The 26,413-nt window shown below is 34.1% G+C and overlaps 1 protein-coding gene across 1 annotated transcript in view; it reads left to right on the plus strand.

The window, feature by feature from the left end:
* Nucleotides 1–529: 529 nt before the first annotated feature.
* Nucleotides 530–26,413, plus strand: part of LOC120769191 (mucin-5AC) — a 58,129-nt gene continuing 32,245 nt past the window's right edge. The window contains exon 1 of the mRNA XM_040096085.1: nt 530–976. Coding sequence (XP_039952019.1) covers nt 866–976 — 111 coding nt within the window. The 5' untranslated portion in view covers nt 530–865. The remainder of the gene's footprint in view (nt 977–26,413) is intronic.

A 26,413-nucleotide genomic window follows, 5' to 3' on the forward strand; every position in this document is an offset into this window, starting at 1 on the left:
AACGAACGTGCGAGCCAACAGCCAACAAGCAACGAACCCATTGTCGGCGCTAGCAACAGCAACAACAACAGCTGGTGGCAACCAGCAACCAGCAGCGATAGCGCAGCGCAACAAGCGTCTTTGACTTAAAATTGTTACCAATTGTGAATGTGAATTTCAGTTGAGCGTCGAACTTTTACCAGTCCAGTTGACTATAGCATACTTCGTCTGCGTCTGTGTGTCTAAGGTGGCTAGTGGTTAGTCGCAAGCAGCAGCAGTGCATATTCCGTAAATACCAGCGAGTGTACGCGCAGTGCTGGCAGTCAGTGTCTTCGTAACAGTCGAGCGTAAGCGTGCGTACCAAGCGGTTTCGCAGTGATATTTACGTCTCTATTACAATAACAACAACAGCAACTATAAAAATTTACGATTTGTGCAAGCCAACGACATTTTCGAAGCAGTAAATTCGCTGCGTACGCAAACTGAATATAAATTTTCCACAAAAAAAGCAATAAAAAATATTTTACAAATTTATTCTTGAAAAATAAACAAAAATTTTTGACGAGAAATTTTCATAAATTGCCGAAAACATTTGCGTTGCAACGGAAAATTGCATGCAAGCAAGTACCGTTAGCTTTATGTGCGCGTGTTTGTAAGAAAATTTTACAAAAAAACAAAAACAAAAGCAAATAAATTATATTCTTAACAAAAATAGTAGCAAAATAAATCGCCAGCCGTCACTCACAACGCATTCGTTTAATTGCAACAACAAACTAAAATTCCAATTGGAATTGTTCAGCGCATTATTTGCTCCGCTTCCGCTGCCTCCGATTACCCCCTCAACTCCTAGTTTTGTGTGTTTTTGTATGTGCTTCTTTCGTGCAACATGAGATTGTTATTGTGCAATTTGTTGTTTTTGCTATTGGGCGCATGCTGCCTGCTGCTCACAGGAATCGCCGCCCAAGGATTTAATCCCAGTCGTGCTGTAAATGAAGTGGTAAGTGAAATGCAATCAAACGAAATGAATTCGTCTTAAATGAAAATAGAAATTTTATAACAGCACACACACAAATACACCCACACCTGCAAGTGTTCAGTGTTAAATATATAAGAATGTTCGCATATTTGTCAGCGCATAGCAGATGCTTCATTTTTAGAAGTACACAAATTGCCAGGAGCTTTTCACTTTAATGCATTTTCTTTGTAAAAATTCTAATTGGGATATTCTAAAAATGTTTGTTTTATTAAAAAGGTGAAATTGTGAATACAATAACGTTAAAGAGAGAAATTTGAAAGATAAATATAAATTAGGTAGAAAAGAAAATATTTTTAAAATTGTGCAAAATACATCCATAATGATGTGAGAAAATTTAAAATTAAACCACAATAAGTTCAAAAATAAAATATTTTGAAATTTTGTTAAATATTTAAAATTTGTAAAAGTTTGATAATTTGTGAAATTTTAAAAATTTTTTTAGTCTAAATTACTCCTTGGAAAGACTTGAAATTCGGTTTAATGCTATAACAAAATTTTATTTATTTATTTTTTTATGAATTTAATATTCTTAAATATGGCCTATAAATATCAAATATTGGACATGTTAATATACAAATCTCATTGAAAATTTTTTTTTAAGCTTATAATAATTTTTAACGGAAATACACTACATAAATATCAACAATTTGTACAGAATACCTTAATAATGTAGAGAGAAAATTTTAAATAAAATAAAAATTAGTTCGAAAATAGAATATTTTGAATATTATGCAAAATTTTTGAAATTTTGTAAAATTGTAAAATTTTTATAATTTGGAATCTTATATTTTGTAAAATTTTTAAAAACTTAATCAGTCTTTAGAGTTTTATACAATATCAAAATATTTTTTTATGAATTTAGTTTTATTTTAGTATTATTTAAAAAATATCGAAACTTACTCTCACATATCAATATATTTTATTGAAAGAATATTTTCGAAAAATTTAACATATTTTGTAATAGAAATAAAATAAAAAATTTTTTTGCAAACATACATATATTGTTAATAATTTTTTTTTTATTGTTTTCTTAATATTTTTCTTATTTTCTTATCTTAAAATACGAAAAAGATCCCTATATCTGGTATAAAAAGATATTGATTCTGATTTTGATCGGTTAGTTTCTATGTCAGCTATAACTAAAGTGGTACGATCTGAAAAATATATATTTGGTGATAGTAGACTAATTTTTTATACTAATATGTGCCAAATTTCATGAGGATATTTTGTGAAATCAAAAAGTTTTTAATACAAGCACTTGGTTTTCAATGTTAGGTTTATATGGCAGCTATATGCTGTAGTGTCTTGATCTGAAAATTTTCTCCAGAAATTGCAACGTTGTCTATGCTGTCAAGATATTTTGTCAAATAAAAAAGTTTTCTATACAAGGACTTGATTTTGATCAATGAGTTTGTATGACAGCTATAGAAGAGCGATCAAAGCGATTTGTTCAGAGTTTGTAGATTTCTTTTGCATCACAATCTATGCCAAATTTCACGAGGATATCTCGTCAAGTGAAAAATAATACGAGCACTCGGTTTTGTTCGGTCAGTTTGTATGACAACTATATGATATAGTGGTCCGATAGCAAAGGTTCCAATAAATGATCAGCTCCTTAGGTATAAAAGAACATGTGCAAAACATTAACAGCTAAACGGACAGAATGTCGGACATAACCACAGTGAGGATCTTCGATGTTTCTCTTTGGTGTGTTACAAACTGCGTGGTAAACTGAATATACATATTTTACTCAGGGTATAAAAAATGATACAAATATTAAGAGTAACGCCAAAATATCAGTTATTATATAAGCGTGACGGTACTTTTAATGTATGATGATTTTCTATCTTTCAAATATCAGCGTTAATTAGTTAAAGTTGGTCACAGAGTCAAACTATTTACTCCTGATTGTTCCTGTTAGAAAAGTAAGACCAACAGCATTTAATTACACCATCTGAAATCACTTTTATTGAAATCTTTTACTCCTATAAATCAGCGCTTTAGTTTTTTTGTTTAAATTGGTTGTTATAGTAAAATAATAATTAATATTTATTATTATGATGTTTTCTTTGTCTTTTAAACATTTTCTTAACTACAATCAAAGGCCGACCTTAGTTCCCTTCAACAGAGAACTTCTTAATAGGTTTGGAAATGTATTCAAAATCTACCGTTCTGTGATAAAATATGAACTTGTGAAGCTGCTACTGACTTACCTTATAACTGATCTTCAAATGGGTTAGATTTTTATGAGTAACACAGTTTATGCCCCAAAACAAAATTAGAAATGAGGAAGATACCATAATATAAATAGATGAGGATTGCACTGCGATCTTAGGTATATAGTGCCCTCCATATACCATACACTTAATACTAATGTTTCTTCATATTAAAACATTCAAGTCAGAAAAAATCGTTTTTTATGAAAATTTTTGAAAAGTAATACATTTCATATATAACTAGTGGATCCGTCCACGTTTTGCTGTGGTATTCATATAACAAACTATTCAATACAGTGAAAATTATAAGAATCCAAGGAATTGTACTGGAGGTTTAATTTTGAATTTCTTCATACAAATAAATTTCACTGGAAAAGTAACGAATTTAAGGCTTCATCTCAATGTCTGGTTACCAGCCATTCTGTCCAGTTAATAGAGTTGTCCGTTTAATAGATTGTACATAAAAAACATCAACAATGTGCATAGTTAAATGATATGTGCGCTTAATAGAGCTTTCACCGTATTTTTTACCTTTCACCGTATTTTTTATTTATGCATTGTTTTAACTATCCTTTATTCTAAGTTGGTTCGACCTGGACGCAGTGTGCTAAATTTTACTAAAATCGGTTCAGTAGTTTAAGAGCCCATCGCGGACAAACAACGTGACACGTTATTTTTTTTATATATAAAGACATATGTACGTTTTGGAGCAGAGTATACAATAATTGAAGACAAAAAAATTATAGTAAAAAGAAACCAACCGGAAACGAAAGATAAAATAACAAACATTTAGAGAAAAATAATTTACAGGCAATCGAGGTCAGGAAAAAAGAGAGGGGCGTGGTTGATTTCTAAGGATTGAGCTCGGTTTATCTCGATTTCTCAAATCAATCAAAACTATAGAAAAAAGTTACATAGCAATGTTGTTGCCAATGAAAGGGTCTATAACTTTTTAATACAGATTTTTTTCATATAACCTCAAAATTTAAGTGAAAAATTCAAATGAACAAGTTTTTGCAAGCATAAAAAATCTAACTTCTTCCATCATTATCTCACAAAAAAATGTATAGAAAATTGTGAAAAAATTTCGGTGCAGCTGTTTCCAAGCTACCTTTCTCACTTATTCTGGTTTCCAGAGAAGAACGTTTTTAAAGTTGTGAGAGTAATCGACTAATCTGAAAAGCTCTGACAAATACGCTCATATCTCGAAACTATTTACCGGATCAAATTCAGATTTTCGATATAAAGAATATTTTTTTTGGAATTCATGTGTGGATAAGTAAGCCTTTAAAGAAATTAATTTTAATAAGAAATCAAACAATTTTATAATTATAAGGTTACTAGCATCCTCAAAAAAATCTAAAAAATAATATTTATAAGATCGCCTTCTTCTTGTAAGGTTAGGCGGAAGCTCTCTAGCCCGAGTGACAATTAAAAAAGCCGAAATTGACTTCTTCCAATATATGAAATATGAATCGAACATCGAAAAGAATTAATCAATCTACATCCTTACAGGGTGAATTGCTTTCTGCCTTATGTTGTATATATACTAAAGCACCTATAAGTTTCTACGCGGACGCGTTCACTTCTTATTTCTTATTTCAGCAGTTTTGCCGTTTGCTGTATATAGCTCACTTCAAGAACCGTAAAAATAAATAAATGGAGCAAATGCAGTCAAATGCAACCTCCTTACAAATACGAGTGCTCGTAGTGGCTGCATTCATTTAGCCATTTGTTTCAACTCGAAATAGGAGCTCCTCATTTACTGCCGTTCACTTTTTTATTTTGCCAATTCTTTTGCTTTTGCCTGTTTTTGTGCATTTCATTTTCGTTTGATGGTATTTTATATAAATTTTATGTTAAGCTGCTGCAGCTTACAAGCGCACGTACGCGCTGAAAGAGGGTGACTACACGCCGGTATGTGTGTGTGTACTGGCTGCTGGGTGGCGGTAAGGTGTGTGGGGCAGAGTCAAGAATGTGTGCACTTTTACTGCACTTTCAATAGCATATCTAACGGTGAGTGCTTGTATACGCTTGTAAGCGAGTATGTGCGCAAGTATTTATTGATGGAGGACTCGCACTTTTTAGGGTCAATATGTGCATTTGTATGTGCCTGAGTGTGTATAAGTGTATGTGTGTGTGTGTGTGTGTGTCCTCATAAGCATTCACCGCATACCGGCAGGTTCTCGGTAATGTGGCACACACACATGCCACCTGGCAGCCATAAAGGCATTTTCTAAAGACCAAAGCATGCATGCGTTGGCACTCTTTAGTTGCCCGGAATTCCCTAACATGCACTCACATACACACGATTTTTTTTGTGGCTGTGTGCGAGAGCATTTTTTAGCGCTTAGTGGCAGCGCGCAGAGCCAATGAATTATGTTGTTATTTACTATAAATCAGTGTAAATAATAACGATAATATGTAAAAATGCAAATTATGCAAAAAGAGCAACAAGAAATTGCTGCAGACACCATTTGAGAATCCCCCTACAGGCATAACATTGCATGAAGTAATAAAAGCGCGAACGCCGTAGCCACTTAAGCTATACTGCATTAAGCTCTGCTCAGCAAAGCCACCCAAAATACATACATATATGCAAATCATAGAAAAGAAGAAAGTTGAACCAGAAAATGTTGCTCATGAAATTATTAACAAAAAGTTTAAAGCCACAAGCAATGTGTAGCAAAAGTGTGTTAGAATTACAGATTATTTTAGTTTGGGTTGTTGGTGTATTGTATGATTACTCGAGTATTAAAGTCGTGTGTTCGTTTCGTCTACTGCAGAATTTCAGGCATCCCTTAATTTTTTTTCTTTTGATCTTTACTGTGGAATACTCCATATAGTTTACAGCAACCCTTTCCTTATTCTTCTTAAGTTATATTTTTACGCTTGAAGCGAGTTAGCCGAGTTCTAGTCAATATCTAACATCATGTCTCTCCAACTTGCTTTTCCAGTGAAGAAAAAACCTGAAAAAGTCTAAAATCGATAGCATAATTTTTCCGTAAAACTTCAAAGACCGTCCAACCATTCGATTTTGTGATAAAGTTTTATAAAATTTAACTTGATATCATTTCTTTCTAGGAAAAAATAGAATTCTGCGGTAAATAAATAAATAATCGACGGTATTTGCTGTCATCTGTTCCGTTTTATAAGTTCATAAACCTTGTTGTGATTAATTGAAATTCCCAAGAAAGCCTCACGTTTTCTCTTAATATCCGAACGAGTACTTCATTAGGTAAAATCTCTTCACTCGTCATATCAATAAATACTCAGAGTTAATAATCGTCGTTGATTGCTGTCTTAAGATCTGTTTCATAAGTTCATAAATCTCGTCCATATAAATAAATATGCCTCATTATTAACGAGTAAATGTCTTAAATTTAGGGCACAATGTTCTATAAAATCCTCACAAACGTTCACCACATCAAGTTCGTAATAAACAATTTTGTCTTTTATTTTTTAAATTCTAAAATTTTATTCGATTTCATCCATTGCTTTGAGGAGGTAAACATCTGCGGTATTTGAGTAAATTATCGACGATTTTTGTAGTCAAACAATCTGTTCTATGAGTTCATAAATCTCATGTTGATTGATGAAAGTTTCTCTATAAAATTAATTCTCTGCTTAGATAATAGTCTATCTAACAGTTATATTATCTAAATTCATGAACTAAAAATTTAACGTCACAAAAGTTATTCGTAATAGTACACACTACTTATTGAACATTATTACTTGAAATTAGAAACTTATCAAGACTAGGTTCAACATAAAGACAAAACTGGCAATGTAAGAATGAATATTACTCCACGAACCAGAGCTGGGTCTACTAGCAACATCAGAATCAAACCAGAGCCTTCAAATAATGCCACTTCGGGCCCAAGCCCGTCAAGTCCAAACTTTGCTCACCACAGAAACAAAAGTGGCTTTTTCACACAATATTAGAGCGAAGATTTCTGCCCGAACTACAGCTGATGAGCACTAGCAACGCCAGTGCTCTAACAGAGCCTTCAAACCACGACATACTTCATATGAATGTGAAAAGTTCGCCAAACTCCGGGCCCTAAGCCCGTCATGTCCCGCATGTGTCACGCTATAAACGTTTTACTATTATTATTTCATCGCTATCTGAAAGTATTCAAAAGGTAGTCGCACTTTGAATGGCGCCTTTAAAAGGTGTCACAGCAGCAAGCAACAAACAGCAAATGACAAACAAAAACATATATTAAAATAAAAAAACCAATTTAAAAAGTATAAAATAGTAAACGGGAAAATGTCAAAAGCGCGCCATGAATGAAAGACGCTACCATATAAAAGCCAGATAAAAAAGATAGGCAAGCGGTTATTGCCACAAATAGCGGCACAAAGCGGCAGCAGTTATGGGGGCCACTGTCAGCAGAGCTAGTTCATAGTGTTATTGTACTTATGTATATATATGCAAAAAAAACATATGTAAAGTAATAGAAATGGAAATTAAACGTAAAAAATATTAAAAAACAGAAATGAAATTGTATTGAAGCAACTAGTGAAGCCAGCGATAGTAAAGTAACGATTACATCAATGCAGCATATGGATAGCTAAACTTGAGCGATATACCGCATACTCGCATTCATATATATTTGATGAAGCGCATTATAACGACTGAGGTTAGTGTTGGACATACAAAGCAAGAAAAGAAGTAAGCTTCGGTTGCACGAATCTATAAAACCCTTCATAGATAGAAAAGATTGAATACAAGAATTTGATAATATGGTAATCGGTGAGTTTGTATGGCAGCTATACGATATAGTGATCTGATCTCCATAATTTTTTTTTTGGACATTGTGGCCTGCTTTTGATAATTTGTTTACTAAATTTCGTCAAAATATCTCGTCAAATAAAAGAGTTTTCCACATAAGTACTACTTGCTTTTGATCGTACTTTTTATATGGCAACTATATGATGTAATAGTCTGATCTAAATAATTATTTCAGATATTGTACCATTACCTCAAATAATAATTTCAGCTAAATTTCGTGAAGATATCTCATTAAATAAAAAAGTTTTTCATACAAGGCCATGATTTTGAACGTTCAGTTTGTATGGCAACTATATGCTATAGTGGTCCGATCCGAACAATCTCTTTAGATATTATACCTCTTCTTTAAAAAGTAATTCGCGCCAAATTTCGTGAAGGTATCTTGTCAAATAAAAATATGCAACGACGTGATCTTAATCGGTCACTTTGTACGGCAGCTATATGAAAAAGTGGTCCGATCCCAACGATTCCAACAATTGAGCAGTTTCTTGGGAAGAAAATGACGCGTGCAAAATTCCAGAGCCATATTTGAAAAATTTTTTGGGTCTCCGATATTTCCTTCTGGATGTTACAAATTTCGTGGCCAACTTAACATACCCTGTGCAGGGTATAAATATATAATGTATACATAACTGAATAAATTTACAAAGACACTATATGTGAATAGAAAATCCAATCGGTTTGCATATCCAGCATGACATGACACATCTGCCATTGCGCTCAATGTATTCACACATGTGCACAACTATACATACATATATACATCTATATCGTACGTGTATTCAAATATTTGATGTTTCACTCCTCAGGTTTTGCTCTCAATTTGCGTTAGCAATTTCCGGTTTTAAATCGCAATCCGCACGCCACACCGTCACTTTTTTATATTACAGCATCAAAAACCGTTAATCTGCCTCGCATCCCCACGACTGTGCTGCCATTGCTGCTGCACACCGATACGTCGCACATCAGTTGTTATCGGCGCCGCCAAATTCAAATTTAAATTCCCCGTTTTTGCACGAAGTGAATGCCGTTGTACAGACGCACACACCTGTGATGTGCGGTGCAGAATCAATTGGAGTGCTGTTAGATATGAAAATATGTATGTAAGAATATCCTGCTGAAGAGGAGCATGTGTAGCTTCCTGTTACTTAGAACTCTTCAAATGTGAACACTTATGATTATTGCGGCAATAATGTGATGCATTCAGGAGTTTAGAGAAACGATTTTTATGATTTATTCCTTTAAGCCCCCAAGATTTTGGTTATAAAAGGATTTGGTGTCACAAAGAAAGCAAAATTTTTAAAACTTTATGTGTATTATAGAAGAATAAACACACAAATTTATTATTCAATAAACTCATAAACCATAGTGTTACCGTTGATCGAAAAATCAGATAAAATTTTATCAAAGATGACAAGACACTTCAAAATCGTCCGATCATACTTCCGAGATAACGGTATAAATGAAAACAGTCACTCGGAATCGAGTAGGTAAATCAATTATCGGTAATTTATTTCGAATAATATTAAATACATGGAACCCGAAACCCATTTCGGAGGACCTCCAAAAGACGAAGTTATATTAGCTGGATATCACGACGTACACAGATCTACAGGTCCCTTGTAATGCAAGATGGAGGTCCATTTTAAGACGAACTGAATTCTACATCTTGCAGGACGGTAATGAGTTTTGTGAAGTTCAATGGAGACTTAATATCCAATTTTTTTTACTTCATCTAGTCCCTTGAACTGCAAAGTTCCTAGATATCGTATCCGAGCTATAAATAAGACCGATTCCAGCGTCTCTATCGTGTCTACTTCCAAGCACTTTCTGCATGTGTCATTGTTAATAGATCCCATACGGCTCACATGTGATGCTAGTAAGTTGTGACCTGGGACTATGCCAGCAACCGTCCTGCAGTCTTTTCGAATATATGAGTGAGTAGAAAGCATGTATGTTTTCTTTCCATTTCTTTGCCATGATTGTGGCTATTCCTCATGCTCCTAAGACATTCCATCTGTCAGGAAATTTAGTTTTTAGCTACTTGCGTATTGCTTGAACTCATTCGCTAGCCAAGCGGATGGCACTTTGGTTGAAGTTGCGCCAAAGTTATTGATTTCGAAGCCACAATGACGCCATTTTTTTACGGTTATGGTGACTTTCCACTGCTATGGGCAGCTGATATAGAATTACTGAATTCTGGAATTACCAATCCGTATCACAAAGGAAAGGGTAACTGTCAGGAGCTCTCTACAAACTCCGGCTTCAGACTTCCTGATTATTGCAGTGTCTTCCAAGCCGAGGTTGCAGAATGAAGGTAGCAGTAGATTTGTTGCTTCAGAGTGCAGACTTCAGAAAAGTAGCCATTCACTCAGATAGCGGAGCGGCGATACTACACTTGAACTCATTTACAATGCGTTCAGGGTTGGCCGAGGAGTACCTAACCTTGCTATAAATAGCATCGTCTTTGTGATACGCGGGAATGGGTGCCGATCCGGGGGTCGATGCTCCCTTATCCTCTTGTGTTCTACCACTAGATAGCTGGGCTTCGCGGAAGCTTGCCCAACGCTGAGTTACTATCAGTACTTGCGCTGTCGAAAAGCGTTTTGTCTCAAGATTGATCTCAGGAGATCTAGTGACCACTTTGCCTTCAGTAAGGCTAGCCTCTCCCTAGTTGGGGGCTTTTAACAGGAGATTCTTACCAGACGCCATTTGCAGAAGCTGTATATAAGAGGATAAAGTGGAAGCAACTCAACACTTCCTTCTTGACTGTCCGGCATTTGGGAGATCAAAACTTAAACACTTGGGAGCGCATACTTTCAGATACCCCACCGAATTGGCGGGAGTTGAAACTAAACGCCTATTCAAATTTGTATTGGCTGATAAGCAATTTGCTAATCTATAAGGCCGTACACAGGACTATTTCTTTTCTATGGCCTCACACTGGGCTACATATACCAGTCCACGTGCGATCTTCGATCAGCTATCTAACCTAACATAACCTAATCTGTATCACAAGAAGTTTGGTTTTGGTACGGAGAGAGACTTTATATTAATATTTTCGGCCAGATACCAATGCAGACTTTTGGATATGAACTCTACATATGGTAACCATGTTAAATAAAGAATTTGATATTTCTCTATAGAATTATTACCTATAGAATTTTATCGCCTGCCCGAAGCCGGACGGAGTCTTATAAAGGTACTAGTGTTCGGTTATCAAGTCGATAGAGAGAAGGATGGTCAATTATTTATTTCAAAACTCCGTCATATATAAATTGTTTTGGCCACAACTGGCCTACAAATGGAGAAGATCTAAGGCATTTGTGGCAAGGTTGTATTTATAGTGACTGGACATGAAATTTCAAGCAATTTAGTTACTTTTATTATTTAAAAATTCAAGTCACAAATACTCACAAGGTTACCTTAGAGCAATCTCACTTATCTGCTCCTGTAAATCAGTAAAATTTAAGAAGTTGCCTTCACCTTGTATAGTAATTTGCTGTAAATCAATCAAGCAATCTAGTCTTGTCAATAGATTACCACAAAAACAACAGAGCAACCAGTCATTAAAACTTAATCACCCGCAGATTAAGCTATAAACAATCAACCGCCTGCAATGGAAGTGCAAACGGTGTCAAGTGTTTGCCTCCACATTGATTGACAGACCACAATTTCAACTTAAATGCAGCTAAACATAATCAAAAGGGCCAGAGTTGCACTTGGTTTGCTGCTGTCGGCGCAAATCGATAATTGTGGTGGGGGTTGTCAGTTATGTAATCGAAGTTAATTTATAATGAAGAGTAGTGAGGCGAAGTGCGGCTAAGAAAATAATAACTTTTAATTGAAAAGTGCACTTTGGTAGTCTTGTTGATTTTTTCGTAGTTTCTTCACCAAAACGCAGCTGCTGCAGTTGAAATAGCTGAAGCGTTTTTTGCTTTTAATTTGTGTGCATTTTTGATTTTTCACGGCACTAAATGTTAATCAAGGTAAAGTAATTGAAAAGATCCGGCAATTTGATGCACAGCGCGATATGAAGTTGCGCCAAAGTTATTGATTTCGAAGTCAAATTACGAAATTTTTTATTAGTGAAGCATTTTTTAGGTTGCCTCAAGCATAAATTTTTAAGGTAACTGTAATTTATGGTCGTAGTTGCCTTTTGTAATCTTCTAAACTCGATGCTGCCTGAGGAAAATTGCAAAAAATCTTAAAGTGCCCTTTCTTAGCTTGGAACTGTGCGCATGCGTCTTAAACACCTTCTTTAACGGCTTGCAACTGTGCGCTTGCGCATTGAAACTTGCTCAGTAGTCTTCTGCTTTCTATATACAGTGACTAGGTCATCGATATTGGCGCTCGCTTTTAATGTTTCTTGCCTTGTTAATGATTCTTTGCTTTTGTTGTTGTCGTTCTCTTACAAACTTGTCACACAACTTTATCGTATCGATCACTGCTATGTACACATTGATCATCTCTTTAGTTTAAAAAGGGAAAGTTCAATGCGATGTGATACATTTTGTTTTTGTAGACTGCTTCGTGTTTTCTTTCGCTTTTTGCAAGAAATTGGTTCTTCGTTTATTTTTTTTTGGTCATAGAATGGTGTTTCGCACATTTCACCTGCTCTTACTAGTAATTACTAAGATCACTTGAGTGGAATTCCGTACATATTTGGACCGCTACATTCTTTACAGCAAGCTCTTAGGCTCTATTAGTTCAATGTAGGACTTATAGTTAGCTTAGGCAACTAATAGTTCTCAGCCAAAGATTCACGAGTATCTGAAATTACTGAGGAATCATTCGCAATTTATATTCGAGTGAACAAGAATTTAGCTAAATATGTCTGTGTTTACTCTCTATACTTTCCATTGCTGCCAGATTTACTTTCCCGATCTAAATTTTTAAGAAAAATTACGTTTTTAGATTAGCCAACTAACTCTTTATAACACGCGGGTATCTGAAATGACTAACGAATCATTCGCGAACTAAATTTGCACAAAAAAGCATTTGGGTATATAATTTCGTCGTAACTATATTCACGGGTTAAGCAACTAATAGCCACTATTTTATAACTCACGAGTATCTGAAATGACTCACGAATCATTCGTGAACTAAATTTGAACAAAAAAACGTTTAAGTATCTAATTACTTTCTCTTATTCCTAGGATCGCCAACTAATAGCTCCTAGTTTTTTACGCGCGAGTATATAAAATGACTCACAAATTCTACTTTATAACTCGTGATTTAATGAAAAGACTCACGAATCATTCATGAAATAAATATGAACGAAACAGTAGATATGTATCTTTCTCTAACATCCATTTCCAGATTAGGTAACTCTTAGCTCCAAGTTTATTACTCGCGAGTATCTGAAATGATTCACGAATCATTCGGGAACTAAATTTGAGCGAAAAAGAACTTAGATATTTCTTTTTGAGAGATTACACTAAATTTTACCGTAATTTAACCTAGGCTAAGTTCCTTTCCTTTTATTTGTAGAGCTTTTACAAAATAATGATAAATGACGTTGTAGAAAGAAGAATTCATTGTCTTAACACTAATGATTTATGCTATTTAAGACAATGGTTAAAATCTATTTGTTATTCGTGCTTGTAAATTGCCTGCTAATCTTCAGAAAGTTGTAAAATTGTATTCTTTAAGTGACGTTAGGTATTCACACACGCTTTCATTAGCATACCAGTAGAGCTTCTAATCGATTTCACACTTCTCAAATGATCGTATCGCATTATGTGTGAAAAGTGCGCAATTTAGTGAAGCATATGAGTAGAAAGAGCAAAGAAATATCAAGAAATGCTAACTAAATCACTTGATATAAGCTGGCCCTGCCTTTGATCGGATGGACTCAGTTCAAAGCGGCGCACTTTCATGCGTACATTTGTATGTGTAATTTTGTGTATTGTCTGTTTTTGCTGAATTGATCCGTTATTTGTTGCTTGCCATTTAATTCATTCAACTCTTTGTTTGCCGAAAGTGTGTCAAATTAACGAAATTGGCTTGATGACTTTACGGCTGCGCAGTGCGTAGGTTTTACATATATTCGTATATTTGGGGTCTCAGCTTCATAAGGGTTTATAGAAGAAAATAAAAATATTCTTCTGTTCACATATACACTCTCGTTTGAGCAAAAAGGAAAGTTTTAATTAATGAAAATTTATTTGTATAAGGCACATAGTAACTTTTTCAAATTTTTGTGAGATTTTCGTCTAAGAATTATACAAAGTTGCTTAACAAAATATTTTTCTTTTAAAAATATATAAAAATTGACTGCTCCTAGCTTGTTCTGCGGTTTCCTCCACCAGTTTGGTAATCCTCTATGAAAGTAGATCTTAGCAAATTTATATTTAATTCTGCAAAATTTAGAAGCAAAAAAAAAACGTTGAGTTCTTCACCGAAGCTATAGTACCCTTTACAGGTACATTTATAATAACAAAAAAGGTATACAAAATCTTTTTCTTAATTTTTGTCGATAATTTTGTTTGTACTGCAGCTATATGTTATAGTAATGCGATCTGAATAATATACTCGGGCATTATGGAGCTGCCGTAGATAATAATCTGTACCAAATTTCGTGAAGAAAACTTGATTTCTAAAAAAGTTTTCCATACAAGTACTTGAATTTGATTGACTAGTTTGTATGGCAGCTGTATGCTATAGTGACGCGATCTGGACAATTCCTTCGAATATTACACTGATATCTTAGATAATAATTCTTGCCAAATTTTGTGAAGATATCTCGTCAAATAAAAAAATTGTCCATACAAGAACTTTATTTGGATCGTTCAGTTTTTATGACAGCTATATGCTATACTGCTCCAGTATCAGCGGTTCTGACAAATGAGCAGCTTTTTGGGGAGAAAAGTGCGATGCAGAATTTCAGATCGATATCTTGAAAATTGAGAGATTAGTATAAACGAGAATGCAGTCAGAGTGACTAAGAAACGATCCCCACTTTCCCCAAAAAAAATTCTACTAAAAATAGCAAACAGAAAAAAGTTAACTAAACAGATCTCTACATTAAACATGGATTATAATTCATACAATGCATAAAAGTTGAATTCGAAAATATTTTTAATTTTGGGGTTTCTTACACTACCAACAAAAGTGAAAGTAAGCATCGCCAAATGCCGATGTATATGAAGCGCAAAAGTACACAAGCAAATTGAGATAAATGCGCAACAAAAGCAAAAAATGTATAAAATAAAATAAAATAACTAAATAAAACAACAGCAAATGAAGAAATTCCCAAATGAGCAGTTGTGAGACGCGATAAGCAGCGACAACAGCCGCCGCCGCAGCCACCATAACAACCATAACAGCAGCGAGCGCAAGAAACAAGAAAACGAACACACACAGGCGCATGCACCGACATTGTAAGAAAAGTATGCAACAGTAACAACAGCAACAACAACAAAAATAATAACCACGACACGATCATCTTCAGCGTCAATGTGGCGTTTCGAATTGTTGCCAGATGTCGCTGCGCTCTGCTTATTGCTTTTGCTAATACGCTTGCTGTTGTTGTAATTGGTTTTTGTTGTCATTACTGGCTGTGGCAGCCTTTGGCGCATATTTTGTTGTCTTTATTTCTTATTGCTCAACCGTTGTAATCTTCATAACGCTGAGGACATTGTGCCCCAAGCTGCTTTTGGTGTTTTGCTGTTGATGTTGTTGTTGTTATTGGTGTTGAAGTTTTCAATTTTGTTGCTAATCGTTGTTTGCTGCGGTGTTGTTGCTTTCATCGCTGCCATTACTGTTATTGGCTTTTATTTGTTGTTTTCTTTTCATATTCTCATTGGTAATCGTATGGCTCAATTTGGTCAGTTTTCTACTTTTGGCGCTTTCTTTTATATAATCATTACTTCACCAACGTGGGTGTTACGAATTTCGACGAATTTCTGAACAAAAGTAGATCGAGTCGATGAAATCAGCACTTAGTTAAGTAACCTCCTTTATGGAAATTAAGTCATAAGCCAAATGAGAATTTCTGAGAATGAAATTTTTGGGAACGAAATTTTTGGAAGAACGAACAGAAGCATCCGGTATTCGGCGTCTAGGTTTTCGAATCATTATCTTGAAATAACGATTAATAGAATAATAGATCTCAAGATTTATGATCCTTGAACTCGAATAGAACGAAGAGTGACAATCTCCCAAAGTCTGTAGGAAATTCGTTGCCTAGGTTATCAAACAAAACTTAAAAAAGATGGAGTTTAGTATATTCCCTTAAAATATAAAGTTATGCAATGAAAACAAAGTAGTATGTCTTAAGACCCACAACCCCCGAATTCAAAAAAGATGAAGTCGAAAGATCGCCTGAAGAGTATTCGATAATCTTTAAATAGATTTTCAAACAATCGTTTAGTGGATCCTCTCGAAAAAGCCAGTTATGTCTGTATAATAAAGAAGTAAATTCCAAGATGTATTAGTCTCAATTTAAAAAAGCTAAAGTTCAAGAATCTCCCGCGATTTGATATTCGCTTCCTAGGTTTTCAAAAATTTGTTTACTGGTTTCTTTGGAAAAACCAATTTATGCTGGGTAGTAGATCCCAAGATACATGAGTTTTGGACTCGAAAATATGAATCGAAGATTTTATGCCGATCCTATAGACTTTCATGGGTGGATCGTACGGTTCCCTCTGTGTCAGTGACTTATTCATCATAAGTTTGTAATTACTCAACTTAAAGTGTTAATACAAGACAATGGATGTCAAGTTACTTGACTCTCAACTTCAAAAAAAGATGAATTCGAGAAGATATGTCGATTATACTACATTGTCTTATAAGTTTTGTGACTTTTCGAAGATCTGTGACCTACTAATTTTAACCTTTTGTAATTTTATGAGTTTCTGAAGCCTTAGTTAGTTTTCTGGTAAATAATATACATTCCAAGATACAAGACCCTTAACTTCGAAATAGATGGATAGAAATTGATCTGCTGAATCGTATCGTGCTTTAAGTTTTGTGACTTTTCGAATATCTACCGCATGGATCTCTCTATGCGTCAGTGACATACTAACGTTAACTTTTTTAATTTAAAATTTCAGAAGTTTTAGATTTTTTCTCCGCCCAAATCATAATAAAAGTCTTGCTAATTTATAAATCTCTTTTATTTTCAAATATTTATATTTTCTGCATGAAAATTCAAAGTCGCTTCGAAAAAGTTTTGCTTATTGAATTAATTTTGAACGAAAAACTTCCAGATCGGGTGAATATAAGTTTATCTGCATACGTTTCTTCTCTGTGCAGTGAGTTGCCTTCTAAGCCCTCTATTTGTCATGTGAGTACAAAGGCTATTTGTCTTCATGAGCTTGAGGAGCTAAGCCATCGGTATTTAAGCTCTAAACCATCTTCGAAGACAAACCATTTGTTTTTCCACTTTTCTATAAATTTACCACCCTCTATATTTTAGGAAAGGCATTTTTTTAACCACCAACTTGCCCAGCTCGCATAAAAAATGTTGCTGCAACATGTGTCCATAATTTATTTTCGCTGCTTTTCGCTTGGTATGCAGAAGGCGAATCTGACTTTGTCGCGTCATCAAATTTGTTAACGGAAATTAAAGTGTTGCGCATGTGCCAAACAATGCAAGTACGCTACAACAACGACAGCAGCAGGAACGAGTTTGTCCAACCAGATTTTTGAATAATAAACAAAATGCAACAAGATGAGTGAGTGCATGACTGCAGAGTCGTTTTTGGCCATTTCACCGCATTCAATTGCAGCTGGTTAAGGTCAAGCGTTCGCAGCACGAGTTTTCGTTTTCTGTTGCATGAAGTTTTTTTTTCTCGATTATTTCTATTAAATAATTGTTTAACAAACACTTTTTTATGTAATTTCAATGTAAGTGCATATAATCAGTTCATTGGAAATTTGTGTGTGAAAATTTTCAAAAAATGTAAAAGCTTGTGAAGAAGTAGGAAATGTTGTTGCTGGCAAATGTTAAATTAAATTTTTTTATTTATTTTTGTTTATTTGTTGCAAGTAACAGCTGCGCACATTTTATTATTGCATTTATTACTTCAACAGTTATTACACAAGCATTACTTTATTAATCAAGGGTTTTCTATGAGCTATCAATTTCAATGAGTTACTAAATTTAACGCCAGTCATATTTTTTACTCTTTAGGGTCATCCCTCTGCTACAAGCGGCCGCTGTTGGTGCTGTTAGCAGCTTAATTTGGTAAAAACAAGTTGTCCATGGCAAAAACAATTAAGTGGCTGGCATTTTTTTATATAATTTTATGCATTTCTTGTTGCTTGCTTTCCGTTGCTATGGTCACTGGCCCTTGTGCGGCAGCTGCAACATGCCTTTGTTGTTCCGACATTCGTCACTAATTTAGCTTAAAAACAAAATGCAACTTTCATCTGCAATGACAAGAGCAAAAAGCACAACAGCGAAGAAATGTGCAATAAAAGGGAAGACATTTAAAAGAAAATTGCAATTCTTTTATTAACTGAAGAAAAATAAATTTGTATAAAAATGTGTAGTAAATTTGCAGGAAAATTAATATTTAGATAATATCGTCGCTTTTGGCAAGCTCAACGTTTTAAATTCACTAAAACTACGTCAAAATATCAGATGAGTTATCCAATAAGTACTCACACATGCATACAAGTAAAAAATGTTGCTACATAATCAAATCAATTATTCATCTCAATGCCGAGATTCAATTTGATTTTTGTTGCATTAATTTCGGTGCTGCTTACTTTTTTGTTGTAATTCGTTGGTCAGCTCGATTTTATTGCCACGAAACTGAGTTAGGTTTCCCTCAGCAATGACCACCAAATTCAGCACAGATACTGCCTTGCATAAATTTTGTTTTCGACATGTGACTTTGATGATTTTTGGTTTGTTTTCATTTTATAATTTGTTTATTTAAAAGAAAAAAACATTAATTACACCGAAAAAGTTTCATTGTAAAAGAATTAGGCAGTTGTTGTAATGAAAAAAGAAATTCCATGAATATCCGAATGTTTGAAATTTTGATGGCTTTCATTATGTATGTAGAACCCACTTGTCGTGTGAACACAGAAAATTTAGTGATATATGCATTAGGGTGGGTTCTACAAAATCAACAAAACGAAGTTTTTGATTGGAAGTGAGATATGAATTTTTCTATCTGATAATAAGAAAAAATAGACAACCGTTAGGCAGAGAATCTTTCCGTTACAATTGAGAGCTCATACTTGGAGAGCCTTGCTAGAGGTTTTGCTGACCCATCCTAATTTATGTCTACCTAATTCTCGAGGAATCATTTCAATTTCTTATTTTTGGTAATAGTTTTTCTTCTCCTCCTTAATGGCGGAGACACCTCTTACGCGATTATAGCCGAGTTTACAACAGCGCCTCAGTCGTTTTTCCTTTTCGCTGTTTGGTGCCAATTGGAGATTCCAAGTGTAACCAGAACCTTCTCCACCTGGTCTTTCCAACGGAGTAGAGGTGTTCCTCTTCCTCTGGCTCGTCAGATACTGCGTCGAATAGTATCAGAGCTGGAGTGTTTTCATATATTCGGACGACATGACCTAGCCAGCGTAGCCAGCCACTGTCTCTCAACTATTTCATTGTCGTGGTATATCTCATAGAGTTCATCGTTCCATCGACTGCGGCATTCGCCATTGCCAATTCGAAAAGGACTATAAATCTTCGGCAAAACCTTTCCGTTTAATTTTTTTTTACCTTTTGAAGATGTACGCATGAATTTCTGCGGTTCAGAGATGTACTAATGTTAATATTTTTGAAATTTAATTAAAGTGATTGCTAGTCCGAAAAGTTATTAAATTCCCTTTTTCCAAAACATTTAAATTTTATATTACTTACACAGCCTAAAAAGCTCCTTTCCAAGCAGTTATAAAGTTCTGCCCACGGCAGTTACTCAGTTCGTAGTTATTGGGAAGATTTTCAAAAACTAAGGAATATTTTGTGGTTAATTAATTTAAAAAGCTTATTTCAACGAAGCCTCCTCATTTTTGGTAATATCTCTTTCTTTGTACAACGCCTGCCGGTTCAATATCAAGAAACTAGAAGGTTTTTGGATTCTCAATTCCAGTCGAAAAAAGCTTCGAAAACTTGAATCGAAAATTTTGGTTGTTTTGGTGTTTGAAAAGGAAAGCGCTGAATAGAGAGACGGCCACACTTTAAGGCATATGTTAATACCTTCTATATTAGATATACTTAGATCAGGGAGAGAAGAAAACGGAGATCAGGAGACAAACTTGTATAAGGAACAGATCTATTTTAGACATTTTTTGTTTTTCAGAGTATTGTTCTCCCAACTGATAACTACTTATGTTAGGAAATCGTATCTTCTTGTTTGTTTGTAATATTCAGAAAAAACGTCGGAGACTCTAGAAAATAAAATATGCAAATGATCAGCGCGCAGTGGTACTGAATTCTCAATAACTACGGCATGGGTATGAGATCCATTAGCGTCTTGTCTTTTGTCTTTTGAACCGTAGGGTCTTAAACCAGCACAGCAAGCAGTCCGGAGTAAATCCGAAGATACTAGGGAGCTTTTCGTTCTCAGCAAAGTTCACCTTTCAATGTTCTATCCCGTTTCATAGAGTAAGATTGTACAGCTTACCATGCCAGCTGCCAGCGAAAATAGAAATAAAACACTTCAGCAGAATTTTAATAGATTCAGGGTGCTCTGTCGATAGCTAATATCAAACTACAGGAGTTTTTTCGTTCGGTTCCATAAACAGTCTAAGTGTGATACCCCCACTATGCCGACTTTGTTGGAAAGAGCATTCATTATGTAGCACTTAATATCGGATGACAAAGACTTCCGACGTTAAAATTAAAGAAAAATCTATAGTCAATGATTACTAATCATAGATATTAAAGTGAAATTTCTTGTAATTGGATCTTAAAATATTTTGAAGCTTTGCTACATTAATTTAACTATGTCTCTGATGCTGAATAGTTTTGAGAAGTACAAACGGGTTTTCTGTTTCGACGTCTATCTGAGCAATGGAGGATGTCACATAAGAAATATGGATTACAATACAAGGCTTCAGGTATTCCGAATATTTTCTTGATGGTCCGTTTATAATGCATATTACCTGCAGGTCACTTAAATTTTCATAAAATAGTTCCAATTTTTGGAGCTCTCATCGTAAGGAAAACTTCAATTATCTTAATGAAAATTAATTTCAGTTTAATTTCTTAAATCAATGTGACTTCCCACACACATTTTTACCTACACTATTTGCAAGGCATTACAACACTTTCGATTTTATTTCATATGTTTCCCCATCAACTTTGGGAATCGAATTGTTTATTGACGCTCACATTGCTTTGCCATTTCAAATTGGTCGGCGAATATGTATTAATTGACCGACTACATACCAACGGAAGTGAAGACTCGCGCTAATTTCCAATGACTGACAGTTGATGAATGATTTAAGGGCCCGTTGCGACGCTGCATGTTTGTACATTTTTGGATTTGTGACAGCGCAATAATTAATAGTTGGCATCATCAGTATTTTTTCCACCGTTTTAGACTGCCCATTTCTGTTTGTGTAAGCAAATATTGTAAATTCATAAGTGTAATTTCCTACACTGCCATTATCCACTGTTGCATGATATACCGGAAATTGTGAAACTAAAAATTTTATACGAAGCAACAAACAAATATGGCCACTTGTAGGCGCGCAATGCAATACAAGTTATAATTTTTATGAGAAAATTGCACTTCACTGCGAAAGTGAATGAGACCGAGGGATCTCACAATTTCACAATCTTTCACAACGCGATCATCAATAATGCAAATTATTTGGCGCACACTCTTGACCGACTGCGATTAAAGGAAATTAAACAAAGCATGTTGTACAAAGCTTTAAAAAATAATAAAAAATGGCAACTTTATTGCGCCGCTACAGCGCCCGAGCGCGCGGCGCCACTGCCCTTTCACCTGCTTATGGGAGCGCGCCACCTTTTTTGTCGACTGTAATGCAAGTTTGAGGCATGCAATTTCGACTGCAATGCTTGAAAATTGTTTTCGCACAGTCATATGTGCGCTCACTACACACACTAATATGTGTATGTGTGCGGGTTGCATGAAAAAGTTGCATGCAACGAAAGTTTGTTATTAATTTTGAAGCTTTTCGAAGTGTGCCTCGGCATATCTTCACATACCAATGGCTCTGTGTGTGTGCATGTGCGCCTACCTTTATGCGCTTCCGTGTGCCTTTAGCGCATCCTGAAGATGCAACTGACCGTTTACTGCTGCTGAAACTTGAAGTATGCGCCCAGACACACACACATACTAAAAAGTAGTTGCGATATTTTTTAGCAGCGCGTGAAGCTGGTGCAACATGTTTGGCAACTTTTTCGCAATACATATGCATTTAGCTGTGCTTTTACACACAGCTTTTGAATGGGGCCAATGGAGACAATAGCGGATTTGGAAGGTTGGAGGTAGGGATGATGTTAAGAAAACGTTTTTTTTGTTTCATGATTGAGTGCATATTATTGATTTTGAGATTTTAAAAATTTTAGAGGTTAGAATTTTTTTTGAACTCCTTGAGAAATATTTTTACAGGTTAAGAAAGGAAAAAATCATTATTACTCATTTTATAGTTACTTATGTACATACATGCAAAATCTGTGATCTCTGTACCCATTTTTGAAATAATTAGTTATATAAGAACTGGTTGAGAAGTCAAACTCATTTAATAACATCGACTGAAGTTTTAAAAATTTTAAAATTTTTTCAAGTGAATATTGTAAGACCCACTGTACTGACTTTCTGAAAAAATAATCTTTACTACGAACATCACAGTACTTAATTTCGACATAATACAATTTTCAAAAACTAAAATTTTTTTTTTACTCTGTAGTCTTTTTCAAAAAAAAATTTATTGGTACTAAAATAGTACCTAATGCCCAATTTTTCAAAAAATATTATCTCTAGTCTCCACCAAAACTACGTACCGTCTCTCAGTTCCGAATTTCAAACACTTTTTTTTAAATTTCTGATTTTGTTTTTTAATTATAATTACTATTTTTCCAAAAAAAAAATTTAAAAAACTTGAAATGAAAATTTTAATTTTCTTTGTACTATTTTCTGAAAGGAGGCCCCATGTTCCACCTAGGAACTACGGGAAAATACATATATTTTCTGAAAAACTCTTCTACACCAACCCTATCTTTCTACCATCTATCAGTATCCTATGTACCGCCTCACAGTACCCAATTTCGAAGTAAAAAAAATTTAAAACTTCATAAATGTTTTTAGCTGAAAATATTAATACTTTCGGTAGAAATGTTCAGAAAAATCACTCTTTTCTACTAACACTTAGCACTATCCCTTAGTACCAAATTTTAAATCAAAATTAAAAAAAAAATTTTACTGAAAATTTTATTGTTTTCGGTATGAATCATCTGAAATCCATCTACCATCTCCCAGGACACAATTTCGAACTAAATTTTTTTGGAATTTTTTTTTAAATGTGTTCAGCTGAAAATATTAATACTTTCGGTAATAATTTTCTGCAAACAAAAACACACACTTTTCACACTAAGTACCAACTTTCAGTACCCTACGTACGGTCTCACGGTACCCAATTTCGAACTAAAAGAAATAAATTTTTCTTAAATGATTTTAACTAAAATTTTTAATAATTTCCGTAAGATTTTTCTGAAAAAAATCACTCTACTTCACCGACACTACATACCATCTCTCATTACCACGTTTTAAACTCAAATCCACTCCTGTTATTTTCTACACACACCACCGTTATGTGAGAGCTCTTTTCGTCTCAGTGCCACCCACTCAAACAAAGAGTTTTCTTTCAATGCAATCAACATGTGGCATGCCACTGCTATTTTCAAGCAAATACATACACACATATGAATCTATGCACCCAAATTTACATAACAGTAAATTTTTGAGATAATTGGCGAGGTGGTAAACATTTATTTACTGCTTTTACTGCACAAATTTATTTTCGCAAATATTTTACTGACGATGTTGTAATGCAAATATGGCTGCAACAACAACTACAACTGCTATTACAACTAATACTACAACATTGAAAACTACTACAACAATAAAAACTACCACAGCAATAAAAACCTTCCACAAGAAAAACAACAACTACAACCAGCACTACAATTACATATTCATAGCGAGTAGCTTATGTGCCAAATCTTTTAATCCTTTTTTGCATGATCATATCTGGGTGGGTGTGTGCGTTCGATATGCATTGCACCTTCTTCTTCTGTGTTGAATACTAATGAAACGCCAAAAATAGCAAGTTCCTAATTGAAGCACAAATATTAGCATGATTGCTATGAAGATAATTGCAGCGACTACTGCTAATACTATTAGCAGCTGCCCCTGCCGCGTGCCTATCAGCCGATGCAATTTCACGCATGGCGATTATGCTGCGGTATGTGGCATGTGGCACTGGTATGCGCCGTTACGTAAGTGGCATGTTCACATGTTTGAGTTGTCTTCACACACTGTCGTGTTTGCGCTTGCTTAGGCATGCAAATTTTTCTAAACTACTATAGTGTGAAAATTTGAGCCTGATAATTGATTTTTCATAATTTTGTTTAATAACTTTTGTTAAGAAAAAACTGCGATAAAGCCAAAAATAATGTTAAAGGTTGGTAATGTAAAAATATTGTTTTATTTACAAATATTTTTTTTATTTTTTTATTTTTCAAAAGCAGTTGGCAACTCTGTCTACGATGAATTCTAATATAGCATGTGAGTGAAACCTGTTTTAACCATGTAGAGCTTTAAGACCATACAATTTAAATGTTTTAAAATAATTTTTAAAAATCGTGGCAACCCTGTTCAAAATGGTGCAGTAAAATATCGAAAAATACTTTTTTGTGGTTTGATATCAGTTTTTTTTAAGAATTTTATGTATTTTTAAACCACAGGTGGCAACCCTGTTTATTAAAAATTGTAATTCACTTGAGAAAAAAGTTTTACCTCGGCGTGAAGAACTTTAAAACTGTACAATTCCAAAGTTGTACTTATTTTTTTTTTTTTTATAAAATAAATAATAATTGGCAACTCTTAATATAAACATTTGAAAAAACTATTTGGAAAAAATGCTTTTTCTGGCTTCGTAACAAATATTTCAAAACTTAAATGTTGAAATATATCATTCCATTTAACAATTTGTATAATTTTATTTCCTAAATACCGATATGGCAACCCTATCTAAAAGTATGAACACTAGTCGTATATGCAGTAATGGTTATGTAGTTTATATTTGTAAGTATTTATGAATTTTTCAGACATAATTTAGCATATTACAGCTATTGCTTTGAATAAATAATGGCAACCCTGCTCAAGTTTGGGCAGTAAAATTTTAAAAAATAATCGATATTGCTATAATTTTCAACTTATACAAAATTTTTTTTATTTTAAAGAATTTCAAATATTTTTAAAAATTATGCGGCAACCCTGAATAATTATAACATATATTTCAGAGAAATCTATTTCTGGTTACTAAAAACTTTAAGATTAAATTCAAAAAATCAAAATGACATTTCATCATAATTTTAAGAATTCCAAAGATTTTTAAAAATTTTCAATATATTATTTCACAACAATTTTACATTAAGGCTATTTGGTAACCCTACTGCAAAATATTGTATTAAAAATCACTTTATAGTTTTATTCCCCAAACTTCGGAAAACATGACAGGTCTTCCATGATAATTTCATTTTAATATAAGTAATATAAATTTATTTAATTTACAACGTCTTTAAGCTCAAAATTGATGGTAAGCGCATGAAATTGTCCGGTACAACAACAATATAATTAAAATACTTATTTTATACCTTTTTGGCGTGTTAAATTGCAATTTCTCGAATAGTATAAAATAAATATCCGGTAATTTTAAAATAAGGGAAAGAAACTACAGGAAAATCAATAACATATAAGGAAGACACTTCAGCTATTTATTGCATGAAGTGAAAAAGTAGGAAGTTGCAAGTTAGTTGAAAAATTTTATTAGCCTTTTCCTTACGGTCAACTAATTTGAGTGGGTTTTAAAAAGTAATAGAAGTGTAAAAATAAATATAATATAATTATAATACTTAGCTTCGATTAAGATATAACTCAAAATCAAATGGGACCCGGACAGGTGCGCAAGCCGTATCGATACAAAATGTTTCCTTGGTTGGTATAACCTTTTTTTAGATTCGAGTTGTCTGGCGATTTTTATATGGGCTTGTCCCTACCCTGTCCTGGTCAAATTTGATCCTTAGTCTAGGCATATATTTCGCTCACTTAGCTTAGAATTCTCATATTTCGATTACACTCCTTTAAAGATGAATCTAAGTCTGGACGTTTATGGAAAGTGGTCCATTGTAAAGATCTACAAAGAAATTGCTGAGAG

This window comes from Bactrocera tryoni, chromosome 2 (genome assembly GCF_016617805.1).
Source record: "Bactrocera tryoni isolate S06 chromosome 2, CSIRO_BtryS06_freeze2, whole genome shotgun sequence".
NCBI classification, from domain to species: Eukaryota; Metazoa; Arthropoda; class Insecta; order Diptera; family Tephritidae; genus Bactrocera; species Bactrocera tryoni.